The sequence below is a fragment of the Trichomonas vaginalis genome, chromosome IV, assembly GCF_026262505.1.
Source record: "Trichomonas vaginalis G3 chromosome IV, whole genome shotgun sequence".
NCBI lineage: Eukaryota > Parabasalia > Trichomonadida > Trichomonadidae > Trichomonas > Trichomonas vaginalis.
In genome coordinates, this window is record NC_067206.1 from 4,742,194 (window position 1) to 4,755,367 (window position 13,174).

General features: G+C 31.9%; 6 protein-coding genes and 1 pseudogene across 7 annotated transcripts, besides 7 other annotated features; 6 read left to right on the forward strand and 1 right to left on the reverse strand.

Annotated features, from left to right (window-relative positions):
• Positions 1-2,309: part of a mobile genetic element that runs on past the window's edge.
• Positions 449-871, forward strand: TVAGG3_0030940 (uncharacterized protein; the record flags this gene model as incomplete). Its single annotated transcript, XM_051220436.1, has 1 exon — positions 449-871. The coding sequence occupies one exon, from the start codon at positions 449-451 to the stop codon at positions 869-871; it is 423 nt and encodes a 140-aa protein (XP_051105422.1).
• On the forward strand, positions 902-1,357 carry TVAGG3_0030950 (annotated as a pseudogene). The gene has a single exon. A coding segment is annotated over exon 1 (456 nt).
• TVAGG3_0030960 (uncharacterized protein) lies at positions 1,408-1,644 on the forward strand (the record flags this gene model as incomplete). Its single annotated transcript, XM_001305550.1, has 1 exon — positions 1,408-1,644. One exon carries the CDS (start codon positions 1,408-1,410, stop codon positions 1,642-1,644), a length of 237 nt encoding a protein of 78 aa, XP_001305551.1.
• Positions 1,645-1,802: a terminal%2Cinverted (terminal inverted repeat of Maverick-1A transposon ID:TVAGG3_0030760).
• TVAGG3_0030970 (uncharacterized protein) lies at positions 1,803-2,129 on the forward strand (the record flags this gene model as incomplete). Its single annotated transcript, XM_051220437.1, has 1 exon — positions 1,803-2,129. One exon carries the CDS (start codon positions 1,803-1,805, stop codon positions 2,127-2,129), a length of 327 nt encoding a protein of 108 aa, XP_051105423.1.
• Positions 2,310-3,137: a mobile genetic element.
• Positions 3,138-6,356: 3,219 nt separating this feature from the next.
• Positions 6,357-6,393: a mobile genetic element.
• Positions 6,357-6,393: a terminal%2Cinverted (terminal inverted repeat of Banshee-A3 transposon ID:TVAGG3_0030990).
• A 1,178-nt stretch (positions 6,394-7,571) lies between these two features.
• Positions 7,572-7,609: a mobile genetic element.
• Positions 7,572-7,609: a terminal%2Cinverted (terminal inverted repeat of Banshee-A3 transposon ID:TVAGG3_0031000).
• A 1,657-nt stretch (positions 7,610-9,266) lies between these two features.
• TVAGG3_0031010 (uncharacterized protein) lies at positions 9,267-10,322 on the forward strand (the record flags this gene model as incomplete). Its single annotated transcript, XM_001305548.1, has 1 exon — positions 9,270-9,524. One exon carries the CDS (start codon positions 9,270-9,272, stop codon positions 9,522-9,524), a length of 255 nt encoding a protein of 84 aa, XP_001305549.1.
• A 261-nt stretch (positions 10,323-10,583) lies between these two features.
• On the forward strand, positions 10,584-11,741 carry TVAGG3_0031020 (nitrile biosynthetic process; the record flags this gene model as incomplete). Its single annotated transcript, XM_001305547.1, has 1 exon — positions 10,584-11,741. The coding sequence occupies one exon, from the start codon at positions 10,584-10,586 to the stop codon at positions 11,739-11,741; it is 1,158 nt and encodes a 385-aa protein (XP_001305548.1).
• A 6-nt stretch (positions 11,742-11,747) lies between these two features.
• Positions 11,748-13,093, reverse strand: TVAGG3_0031030 (RNA polymerase II transcription regulator recruiting protein; the record flags this gene model as incomplete). Its single annotated transcript, XM_051220438.1, has 1 exon — positions 12,544-13,044. The coding sequence occupies one exon, from the start codon at positions 13,042-13,044 to the stop codon at positions 12,544-12,546; it is 501 nt and encodes a 166-aa protein (XP_051105424.1).
• Positions 13,094-13,174: the final 81 nt, after the last annotated feature.

A 13,174-nucleotide genomic window follows, 5' to 3' on the forward strand; every position in this document is an offset into this window, starting at 1 on the left:
TCATTGCTTTCAATCCAACTCTTAAAGTTGCATTTGCTTCAATCCACCGACAAATAAATTTGTTCCATGGAATGAACCATTCACTATGATAACGAAGGCAGTAGAAGCTAGTGGAACAGTTACTATTACAACTGTAACCCAGCAACTATTTCGAACAAAGATGGATTTTAATGAATGTTTCATTCATCCAAAGTCATTCTCTTTAGACCCTAACATTTATACAGAACTTGTAGAACATTATACAAACGAGGCTTTTATGTTTCCTGTTAAAGTTATGGATTGGATTCCTATGGACGGTTCATTCTCAAAGAATACAGATAGTTCAAGTGCAACATTTACAGCAGCTTATACGCCTATTAATGTTAAAAGTATTTGGGCACTATTTAGAAAGAAAGACAACTATTATGTTAATTTTGAGAACCCTAAGTTTAAATATCTTCAGCTTTCCATGGGAGCTTATGGAAATATGCCTGCAGAACCTGAAAAATCATATGGACCTGTATTTTATGAAATGGTTGCGAACGCTTGCAATACAAACAATGATATGATAGGATTTAATGAAGATGTTATGAGGTCATTGGTGGATGATGGTAGTGTGGAACATAAATGGGATAGCTATGACAACACACATTTCTTATGTGGTTTTCCAACAGAAGTGGACTTTTGCTTCCAGCAAGGTCAAACATCTACTGCTCCAATAACATACAAATTGTCTGTTAAAGGACCTATTGAACTAGCAACTGAAAATGTACCAAAGCCACTTATTGGATTTATGAGGGATTGTTGCTTTGCAATACAAGTAAGACAGTCAGGCATACCAATAATAAGACTTGACGACTATAACTTAGCAACTGACGACAGTGAGGAATAAAGGATGAACGTTTATTTTTAAAGCTTATAAATGAGTTCTTCATCAAGCTCTCGTGAACCTTCACCATCTGTGAAACAAACTTTACCAAACGATTATGGAGCACCTATTGAATATTTCTTACGAGCTGCACAATGGCAAAGAGCAGTTTCACCAAGGTTAGGTGTTCCACCAGCTCCTGTCAAAAATAGCATTTGGTCAAGTCCTTATATAAGATATGGTCTCCCACTAGGTTTGCTAGCTACAGCAGGAGCAGTTATGATGTTGAAAAGAAATAAAGCAAATGTTATAAATAATACTGAAGTAGCTGAAGTTAAACAAACTCCAACACCTTCGTCAAAACCAACGCCTTCACAAGCAAAACCTTCAATGACTCCTGAACCTATGGAAGTACAAACTCCTGTTCAAAAGTCAACTCCTAAACCGACTCCAACATTTAAACCAGAACCTACTCCTCAAATAAATCGTAAAACTCCTGCGTTTCCTTACTGAAAAATAACGTTATTTTTATTTTATTTGAACATTTTTATTTGATTGAAATGACGACTAAAGTCACTGAAGCAATGAAACAAAAGTTTTTGGTAGAATACATTAAATCAGGAATTATTCCAGAAGGTTTTTACGTTCATACTATGAAGGATGGTAGAGTTCAGTTTAGAAAGATAAAGCAACCATTAGATAGAGAAGGAATTTTGAGAAAGATTAAACTTCATGAGGACAACATTGCTGAACTTAAGAAGAAGTTAGAAGAGTTGGAGAAAGGAAGAGAGTTATAAAGTAATGAATTCAACGGGTGAAAAAACAGGTGAAAAAAGAGGTGAGATATCACCACTTCACCTAAATTTATTTTTGTGCTATGTTTTCATACGTGTGAGGGTGGTGATATCATTAATTTTTAAGTTTATTTTTACTGAAAATTTTTATTTGGATGTAAATGACGAAAACTATTGAGATAACAAACTACAACGGTCATGAGTTCAAGAATTTGTTCTTCGTTCCTCGTGAAAATACATTCTATCAGATACGAGGGAGAAAGGGTAAAGTTAGTTTGAGCGTTTATGAAGGAATGAAGAATGGAAAGTTTATACAAGCATACGATACAAACGGTAAACGTGTTTCATTAGCTTTGTCAAAACTTACTAACATTTATTTTGACAGTGACTTTGACTCTGACGATTGGAGCGACAGCAGCGATACTGAAGAATATGAACTATTGTGTGAAGCACAGCAATGGGAAGAGTTGCAATACTTTTGTAAGTGAGAACGTTTATTTTTACAGTAGTGAGGTGAAGTGGTTGGCGGCTTTATAAATATTTAAGGTTAAGTTGGTGTTTGTGTTTGTGTTGTAAAATATACGTTAACGGTTTTGTAAAGTGTCAAATTCACAAGTATTGCGTACGGAGGAACGCAGTGCCACAGTACACATGATATGTATACTAACTGTGGATACTTACATTTGTATTCGATCGTGGAGTATTCTTTCCTGCATTTTTGAGAGTAGCCCATGCTAGCTTTTATCTCTTCTTGGATACCAAACTGGAGGAGCTCCATAGTGTTGAATATCACGGGCTCCATACAACAAATTGAATAAGGTATTTCAAAATTTGAAGGAAATGGTCCATCATTGAATGTAGTGGCCGGGAATTGAATGACATACAGATAGTTTGAGGAAATTTGTTATAAATTATAATATAATTGAAGAATTAATTATCAAAACAAGTCTAAGAGCCATTAGTCAGATTTTCCCGAAATGCAAGGTTAAGATTTTAGCAGCGACTAACTTTGAGTGTACATATATAATTGTTATACTGAGTACTTTCTATCTGTGTTACTTATTTGAGTCTAAGAGCCATTAGTCAGATTTTCCCGAAATGCAAGGTTAAGATTTTAGCAGCGACTAACTTTGAGTGTACATATATAATTGTTATACTGAGTACTTTCTATCTGAGTTACTTATTTGAGTCTAAGAGCCATTAGTCAGATTTTCCCGAAATGCAAGGTTAAGATTTTAGCAGCGACTAACTTTGAGTGTACATATATAATTGTTATACTGAGTACTTTCTATCTGTGTTACTTATTTGAGTCTAAGAGTCATTTCTACCATAGAACTAGATATTGTCTCTCATTAAATATATATAACTGTAAACTGCTTAATTCATTTATCTATTTAGATAAAATTATATTTATATAAGATTTCATGTTATTATTTCATCTTTATTATTTTTTTTATTCCTTTGAAAAGTGACACTGGATAGTTTGTCCCTTTCTCAAAGAAAACAATAATAAGTCCTATTGTTAATACAAGTTGTCTTTTTTAGTGGGAAATGCTATAAACAAGCATGTTTTTCAAGTGTTCTATTTTAATGAAAGAAACTATATGAAAAGCAGACTTTTTTTTTCGTACACCCTCTCAATTTTTTTTCCAGTTTTCGTACTCATATGGTATTATTAGTTTATAATAATCATAGAGCTTTCGCTATACTGCAGCATTAAAATATAGCTGCATTGTGATTATCTCCTTGAATTTGAGAGGATTTTAAGTTTAATGTCAAGATAATCTCAATTGAATTTAGCATGGAAGCAATATATTTACTATCGTATGATTGCTCATGATAGATATGTACTTGTTTTACATTAATTTACGAAATCTAATCAAAATACCGTATCACAAGAAGTTGAATAATAATAACTTTTTAAAAATTGTGTTTTTATATGGTTTGGATTGGTAATCTTTATAATTATGAGTGGGTGCTCTATGGTTGCTCAGAAATATGAAATATAATCAAGATTGAAGTTTGAATATAATTAAATGAGTGTAAATAAGTTAATAAAAGCATTTGTTGCATACTATATGTCTCGGTTCCTGCAAGTACGTACTCAGAGCTGGATAATCTCTCACTTTTGTTCCGCAATGTGACATTGGGAACAAATTTTCCGATCTGAGTACATATTTGCAGGGTCTTGCAATGGCACCCTGCAAGTACGTACTCAGATCGGGATAATCTCTCACTTTTGTTCCGCAATGTGACATTAGACTTTTGATTCCCGAAAGGAGTTTACATTTGCAATATACTGTCATATTATATTGCAATTATAAACCCCTTTCGAAGAAAGCTGATTTTTTCATATCTCAATGTTGCATTAGAAATCAGATTATCGAAAGGAGGGTACGAGTACAATGTTATACCATATAATATTTCAATCGTAAACTCCTTTCTAAAGTATCTTCTTTACAATATAATCTAATTTTCTCATTCTTCTATAAACTAGTAAATTTTATTCACAATTTAATCTAAATCATAAATCTTCATGTTTTGCAGAAACGTTTTTTAAAACAAATCGTTTTTTCTTATCAAATTTTGTATTTTTTCTTTTTATTTTCAGTTTTTTGAATTTTTTTTGGAAATTTTTATCCAATTTCAATGTAATTTAATTCTCTTTCATATGTATTATAATTTTATTCATCTTTAAATTTTTAATTTTTGAATACATGCGATAATTATTCATTCAATTTTTAAATGAATGTTTTGATGGGGCGAGCTTACTGATAATAGACTCATCCCATCAAAACATTCCCTTGAAAACTCTGGCCTTCATCGAGGCCAGAGCTCACAATTGATCTCCTTAGAGCCAAGTTCCTAGACGGTCGTCCTCATTAGATTCGATCCGAGAGGAACTTGGCTCTGAATGAAATTCATAGGCTCTGGTCTCAGGAAATGCCAGAGCTTCGCAAACAATCCTTGGGGCTGGTTCCCTCAAAGGCCGCCCTGATTCAGGGCGGCCGGAGAGGAACCCAGTCCCAAGAGAGCGCCCATACGAAGCTCTGGCCTTAGCAGTGGCCAGAGCCTGCAAATACAATCCTCAGGGCCGAATTTGAGGGAGATCGTCAACATCATTGACGATCTCCCTCAAATTCAGCCCTGAAAGAAAGAAATACACAGATTCTAGCCTCAGAAAAGGCCAGAACTTCGCTCACAGTCCCCAGGGCCGGCTTTCCCAAATGCCGCTCTGACCCCGGGCGGCAGGCGAGGAATCTGGCCCTGGGATACTTACCAAACGAAGTTCTGGCCACAGTAAAGGCCAGAACCTGCAAGATCAATCCTCAGGGCCGATTTTGAGGGAGATCGCCCACATTATTGGCGATCTCCTCTCATATCGGTCCTGAAAGACTTCAAAATACAGGCTCTGGCCTTAGCAGAGACCAGGGCTTCGTTTACAGTCCTCAGAGCCGAGTTCCCTGAGATTGTCCAGATCACGGACACTTCTCAGCGGAACTCGGCTCTGAGAAGCAACAAACACTAAGCTCTGGCCTCAGCAAAGGTTCAGGGCCTCGCTTACAGTCCTCAGGGCCGGATTTCCCAAATGCCGTCCTGATCTAGGGCGACAGGAGAGGAATCCGACCCTGGGAAACAGCAAACCTGAATTTCTGGCCTCAACATATGTCAGAGCCTGCAATACTAATCCTCAGGGCCGAGTTTGAGGGAGATCGCCAACATCAATGACGATATCCTCTTATCTCGGCCCTGAAAGACATACAGATACAGGCTCTGACCATTGTTGAGGTCAGGGCATCACTATAAATGGCAGTTTTTCTATGTTCTTTCATTTTCTGAAAGATCATAGTGAAAAGACTCTCTGATGCTTTATTGTTTCAAAATAGTACATGCGTGAGATTATAATTTTGCAGCAAATTTATTGATTGCATGCAAATATTTGATCTTAATAATTCAAACATGCAAATTTAGGGTTTACCTGTTACAAATAAAATATTTGCTTAACAGAACTCTATTTATAATGAATAAACACTCTTTTTTATATAATAAAATATTTATTTCATCATCAATGATAATTGAGTAAATTTATAACAATAAATGTATTTACAATAACAAGTACATATCATTCTCATATATGCTTATCTTCAAAACTCTATTTTAAAAAAGATGCCTAATTGCATATGCAATAAAAATCAAATTTTATAGATTAACACATTGAAATTGTACTTTGCACAAAATATTATGCTTGTACTAGTAAAATCTTTTAAACAATTGTAAATAATCAAATATGATATTTGATGTGATATATGTCTAGACCAGAGATTGAAATATGAACAGGAGAAAGACATGTTCTGATCATAGGCAAACATTGGACATCAAATACTATGCTCTATATAAAAGTACGAAAACTGGAAAAAAAATTGAGAGGGGGTACGAAAAAAAAGTCTGCTTTTCGTATCGACTCTTAATGAAACATAATTGCTTTGTTAGTTATATTCTTGTTTTTATTGATGCGAAGAGAGCTTAAAGTCATATATTGCTACCCTCAGGAATGATGGTTTTTTCTCATTTTGATCTTTTGGAGTCATAAAATGAATGTATTCTGTATTTGAATAAAACAATTGCGAGAAAAAAAAATCAAGGTTTTTTGTCTTCCTGAAATGGATGCATCTTCACTAGCAAGAAGCATTCATATAGAAAATGGTTTAGTCCTGTAATAAACAGAAATTCATCAAAAGTGACAGCTCTCAATTTTTTGACATTTGTAAATTCTAAATTGAATGAGAAAAATGAAATAATACTAAGCATAATACAATATTCTAGATTTAATTATAATTAGGAAAAAGTTAGTTTTGAGAGTACTTTTCATAGGCATATAGAATGAAATCTTCTGAAAAATAATATCACATAAACTCATATTATTTTCTAATATATAACTATTTTATATAAAAATCAAATTCAATGATCTTAAAAGCGAAGGATAAACCTCAAAATTTACGAATATAATGAGTGGGAATATAATGCTTATCTATCATAAAACCATATGAAATATTAATTTTTGCTTTACGCCTAATTTTTGACGACAATTAGCAAAAAATGTTAAATGTTAACACTCAGTCCATTTGAATATGAAAAATAAAATTGACTTTGATTAAATGTTTTTATTTATCATGCAATTCTTCTTGCGACCAAAGATTTGAATAAAAGTTCAAAAAATAAGATAGCTTAAAAAATAGTATACGGTAGTGTTTACTAATAGATGAATAGTATATAAATTCTATTAAAATGGATTTGATCCAAAAAAATATAAAACCAAAAATAATTGTTATAATTTAAATGAAGAAGTAATTTAAAACGATTTTATTTATGATCAAATTTTATATATTTTTTTGGATCAAATCCATTTTAATAGAATTTATATACTATTCATCTATTAGTAAACACTACCGTATATTATTTTTTAAGCTATCTTATTTTTTGAACTTTTATTCAAATCTTTGGTCGCAAGAAGAATTGCATGATAAATAAAAACATTTAATCAAAGTCAATTTTATTTTTCATATTCAAATGGACTGAGTGTTAACATTTAACATTTTTTGCTAATTGTCGTCAAAAATTAGGCGTAAAGCAAAAATTGATATTTCATATGGTTTTATGATAGATAAGCATTATATTCCCACTCATTATATTCGTAAATTTTGAGGTTTATCCTTCGCTTTTAAGATCATTGAATTTGATTTTTATATAAAATAGTTATATATTAGAAAATAATATGAGTTTATGTGATATTATTTTTCAGAAGATTTTGTGTTCTTCTTCAAAATTTTATTTTTTTATTAAAAAGAATCTTTACAAAATATACATTGACTTTAATTAATATTTAAAAACGTGCTCTATCAAAAGTTCCAAAAATTCAATATTTTAGCTTTTCTGAGGTGTCACTTTTGATGAATTTCTGTTTACAACAGTCCATGTAACAGAAGCATGTAATTTATAATATTACTATCTTTAACTAAACAAATCTTGCATTGAAAATGATTCAATTTGTTCAAGGTTTCGAATTATGAATTTGCTTCAACTTTTCACTTAATAGTCCTGACAAAAGAATTTATTTCATTGAGAGAAAGATATTTTTCGAATTTGAAGGCCTTTAATAATCAATTTGAATCAAAGTAAAAATAAACAAGAGAGATAATATTGATTAATGACAAAAGCTCATAAATTTACTTATTTAAATGGATTTTGCGCTTATATTTGAAATAAGACACTTATGAAATCAAAATTTTCAAATTGAGAGGCGTAATAATAAAAAACAGACCTTTTACAGATAGAATTTAGCATTGTGGATTATCATATCAAGTAATTCACAGAGTAATATAGATAAAATTTCGAGATCAAATTTCAAGAAATTAAAAATCATTGTGTAAACGCAAAAATATAATGTATATTGCTTTTTTATTGACTTAAATAAAGATCTATTGAAACAGTAGTGTTTGGGAAATCAGTGATAAAATTTATTGAACTTGGCAAAATTAATGAAAAATGGGAAAAACATGGAGTAAATAACTACTGTTGATATTGTTATATAAAAATATTTTCAAGAAAAGTTCGAGAAGATTGAAAACGATCAAATAAAATTTTTAATTTGGATATACATTTAGACTAGCTTATCTTAGTAGAGGCGATTTTATGGCCAAATATAAGTTTTTAACGAAAAATGATTTTTGTTGAATTTTTTGTGAGGAGAGTTCAAAAAAACTTCAATGAAAATTGTAAACGATAAAAAAGTTTTTGATATGAGAAGATATACATTGATTGATTTAAAAGGAATTGCGTGTGTAAAAAAAAATATTAATTGTTCGAATAAATTTTCATTGTTACTAAAGTGGATAAAATATATCAAATAAGGATATTATAATGAAAGTTAAGAATAATCGTTTGAGACAAACGGCGCGGTTAGAAAAAATCAAAAAAAGCATTACATGGATTTAATTATATTAAATGCAATTATTTATCAAATCAATGTGTAAAAATTGTAAACTGATAGTATATTTTTTGAGAGTAGCATAAAAATTTTGAGAGAAAGTAACGAATATTTCATAAAACGCACGTTTTGTTAAGTGCATGTGATTATATAGTCCGAATGAATTGCATGAAGCATACGCCGATGGCTATCAAAATTGAAATCATATTTCTTAGAATTATTGATTTGAGTTTCAGTCAATTTTTACATCTCTCAGAAAAAATTGAAAACACTTGTAAGGAAAATAAAAAATAGATAATTGCATTTGTATATTGAACCTGATACTTTTTGTCTTTCAGAATTCTCAAAAGTATCTCATTTTTCATAAATTATGCGGCAAAAAATTCAGAATTTTACTTTTATCAAACCGCAAAGATAAAATAAGAAAATTTGGAAATTTGTTTAAATGTAGTACTTATATACATATTCACATAAAAAATTGCTTTATCAGTGAAAAGTGACCCTGATTTTTTTAATTCACCATCGAATAAATTATATCCATTCCAATAATATTACAATAGAACAAAAAATTCAATGTCTTATCAAATCGTTTTTTTATAGAGATTTAGCGGTTTTAATATTTTAAATTAAATCATTCCAGATAATGTACTCATACCAATCTGCCCAGCCATTCAGAACAGTCAGCAGCTTCAACTACGATTACAACTCAAATGATTCATCCTCCATATCATCATATGATTCCTTCTCGAATTTCATGTCCTCTTCATGTGACGAGTCAGGCGAAGGTTCCAACATTTCCCTTCAAGAAATGAGCTCATATAACAAATATGGATCAGCTCACTACTTCCTTTCATCGAACAGTTCCATCTACACCACATCAAGTTGCTTCAAACTTTAAGCAATATTGATTGCCTTATTCCTTGTTTGTATGTAAATAGTATTTATCGTAAATTTATTCATTGACTTTTTTTCTCACTCGGTAAATTTTTTCGATTATAATTTTTATTCGTTCAAACCTTAAATTAATAAGTCCATGTAGTTATACTATGCATGTTTAAAGATATTATGTCGACTATTTGGCTGTAGGTCGATACTTTAACCCTTGATATCCCATAATTTTTGAAGTCTTCATATATTATTTGATTCAATTATGCTTTTATATATGCGTTATGCAGTATGTTAATAATCAATCGTTAAATTGTTATCCATTCGAGAAAATAAATATCCAAAATTATCATTTGAAAATAGAGCATTAGCATCTATATTTAATCACCAATTTTGTCATGTTACAATTTGAGAATCTCTTTTTGTTTTTATGTCTCAATATGTAAGATTTGTTGTAAGATATATTTTTATGATTTTTATTCAAATAAAAGCATTTGGGAGGAATGTATCTCAGATATCCTTCATAACACAGTTCATAAATGAGGAAATTTAATAAAATTTCCATTTTGATATATTTTTATTTCCGCAACTCTTTGAAATTGTTTTTTCAAGTTAGGGATATTATATTTATACCACAAATGGCTGATTTTCAGAATTCATTTTTGTTAATTTGATTTCTATGGTGATAAAGTATGCTTATGGATAAGTACTGCCGAAAAAGGTATCCTGCTAATAGATGTTATCCAAATTAAGGTTCGAAAAATATCAAACCAAAATCTTTGGAGTTATGTACTATTTTCTTCAATTAAGAATTTTCTTCGTGATGCCCTTGATAAATATTTGTGTGAAATTGAACAATCCTATAATTTAGATTTCACTCAAAATAATAGACTCATTTTCAAGACTGCTTACCTAAAAGGATAAGCTCTGTGTAAATTTATCAAATGGTTTTCCAAAGGAAATAAGAGCAAACACATATTAGCAATTTCAGAACTTCGACAAAAAAAAATTGTCTCTCTCTCAGATGGAGAATTTTGTCACTTTTTATATCACTTTTGATTGATAGAAAAAAATGGGCACTGAACAGAGCGTCAGCCGATTGGACTATGTTCCATTATGGGACGGCCTTGAAGTTCAGCCAGCCAAGCTAAAGCAAAAAGTACATAAGAAGATTCCTTTATTCAAAACTGCATACCATGGAGTTTGGTCTTTTGCTTACCCTGACTCTGTTGCGCCAGAACCACGCGTCGGGCATGCCTATATCTATGATGCTTCAACTGAGAGTATTGTTATTGCATACGGATATGGTTCTTCTCAAAGGTATCTTAATGATATTTGGATGTTAAATATTGCAACGAATAAATGGACTCAAATAAAAGCCAATTTATTGTCTCCACGATCTTACCCATCCGGAACACTTGTTGGTAGACAATTTTATGTATTTGGCGGTGAATGCAATTCGAAATACTACAATGACTTACATTCCATTAATTTGGATACTGGAGAAGTACGTATAGTTGAAGTCCCAGGTATTCAACCCTCTCCAAGATCATCTGCTGTCTTTTTTGCAATTCCAGATGCGTTATTTCTTTGGGGAGGCTCTACAAATGGTCAAATTCATAGCGGTGTACATATTCTTCGTGCCAATGCTGATGGCTGGCATCGCCATGAGTTAATGCACACAGGACGTGCAGCTCCAGCATATTGTACACATCGCGGCTGTTATTACATTTTCGGGTCAAGTAAAGGTCACGGTATAATCAAATTTGACCCACACAAAAAGTCATTCGAGTCTCTACATTGCACAGGAACAGAACCATCTCATGAAATGTCGCATGCCGCCATTTGCGGAGTTAGTGACTATCTTTTCGTCGTTGGCGGAGAGGCAGAATCATCATTCATGCACATCTACGCACTGGACCTCAACAGAAATTGGTGGTTCGCATTTCATGTCCGACCAGACATGGAATCGCTCGGTCCTGAGGACGGAGCCATCAATAAAGTTGGCCTTTTCATGTTGCCGCGCGAACATTCCGCGACACTTGTCTACCACGAGAAAACAAGAACTCTCATCTCGACACTTGGCTCTAAAATGCACAACCCACCTCCAACGTTCCATCTGTCGATAGGACAAGCACTCGCTGCTTTGCATATGAGGAGTGATATGTATGATGTTCTCCACCTTAGCCTGCCGAAGAGTTCTTTAACTGCGGAAGTTGATGCTGAATAAAAATAGATTTTTTGTTATTAATTTTTATTAATTTTATAAAATAATTTTATTTCTTCAGATTTTTTAGATTTTTATGGTTATACTCTTATACTTTAAATTGTTTAGCTAAAGTATTATTTGTTTTCTCTTACATCTTGTTTGTTTACGTTCAAGTAAAATGAGATGAATATAAATAGTGAATTGGATAGATAGTTCTAGGATAAATCAAGATTACTTGGTACAACCTTTGATATTGGTACATAAATCATGATCAAAAATCGAAATGAATTGTTTTCTAACATTTATTTAGTGATTCTGTTCTATCTTTTTATAAATCTAAGAATTGTGTCTGTTAAATTCGTATGTTAAAGTATTTTTGCAATTACAGTCTTTTGGGAAAAAATTATTTCGTAAATTTGGTAATCAAAATGAGCCATAATGGCGATGTCCGGATTAACAACCACTTGTTGCAGATTTCTCAAGGATATGTTGGTTAGTATTTTTGTAATTCAGATTCTTGGAATTTTGAATTGACGATAAGTGATAAAATGCTATATGAAAGTAATGTTTATCCCTAGCAAGATTATTATATCATATAAAAATGGTATGTTATATTTTAGATAAAATAATGAATCTCCAAATCACTCGTAGATAAGCCATAATTTAAAAAATGATGGATTTTGTAACTAAATACTCTCTATTTATTCGATTTATCTATACTGAATTTAAATTCAACATTACACCCTGAAATGTAAACACTTTGAATTTAAAAAACTACATAATTAGGATAGACGTAACACAAACATTTATATATCTAAATAATTCAGAGATCAAAATCAAACTGTTGAATATCTCCGTAATCAAAATTGATGAGACCATCATCCATCATTGGTGGTTGGGTGAAGTCTTCGATAATATTCTGAGAATAGAGTGGTTGTGCTTCAATCTCATGAACGAACTCTGGTTCAGACTCGTGTTTATGTCTGTCCCTTTCTTCTTGTCTCATTAAGAGAGCATAACGACTCTTAATATTAATATCTGTACGGCCTGTGAACTCCTTAGCGATTAAGGACCACTTTCTGCCATGTTGTTCAACGAGATTTAATAACTTCTCGTCATCTTCCTTGCACCATGGGCTGCTATTAAGATGTGGAGCAAGGTAGTTTTTATAACGATCTCTGCATTGACGAGCATTTCTTGTAACCATGTACTCACTAACTTTCTTCCAATTTGAAACACCAAGAACTTTAACAAGAAGCTTAAGCTTCTCATCTTCGGATGGTGTGAATTTATCCTTTGGGTGTGGCTTTCCAACTGGAGACATCTTTATTGGGATGTGAATATAAAAATGAACTGAGGAAGATAGAGGAAACAAACGATATTCAATTTTCTGAACTCCCAAAACCTTTGAAAAATTATTCAACTCAAATTATAATTGCAGTAAATTAGAATAT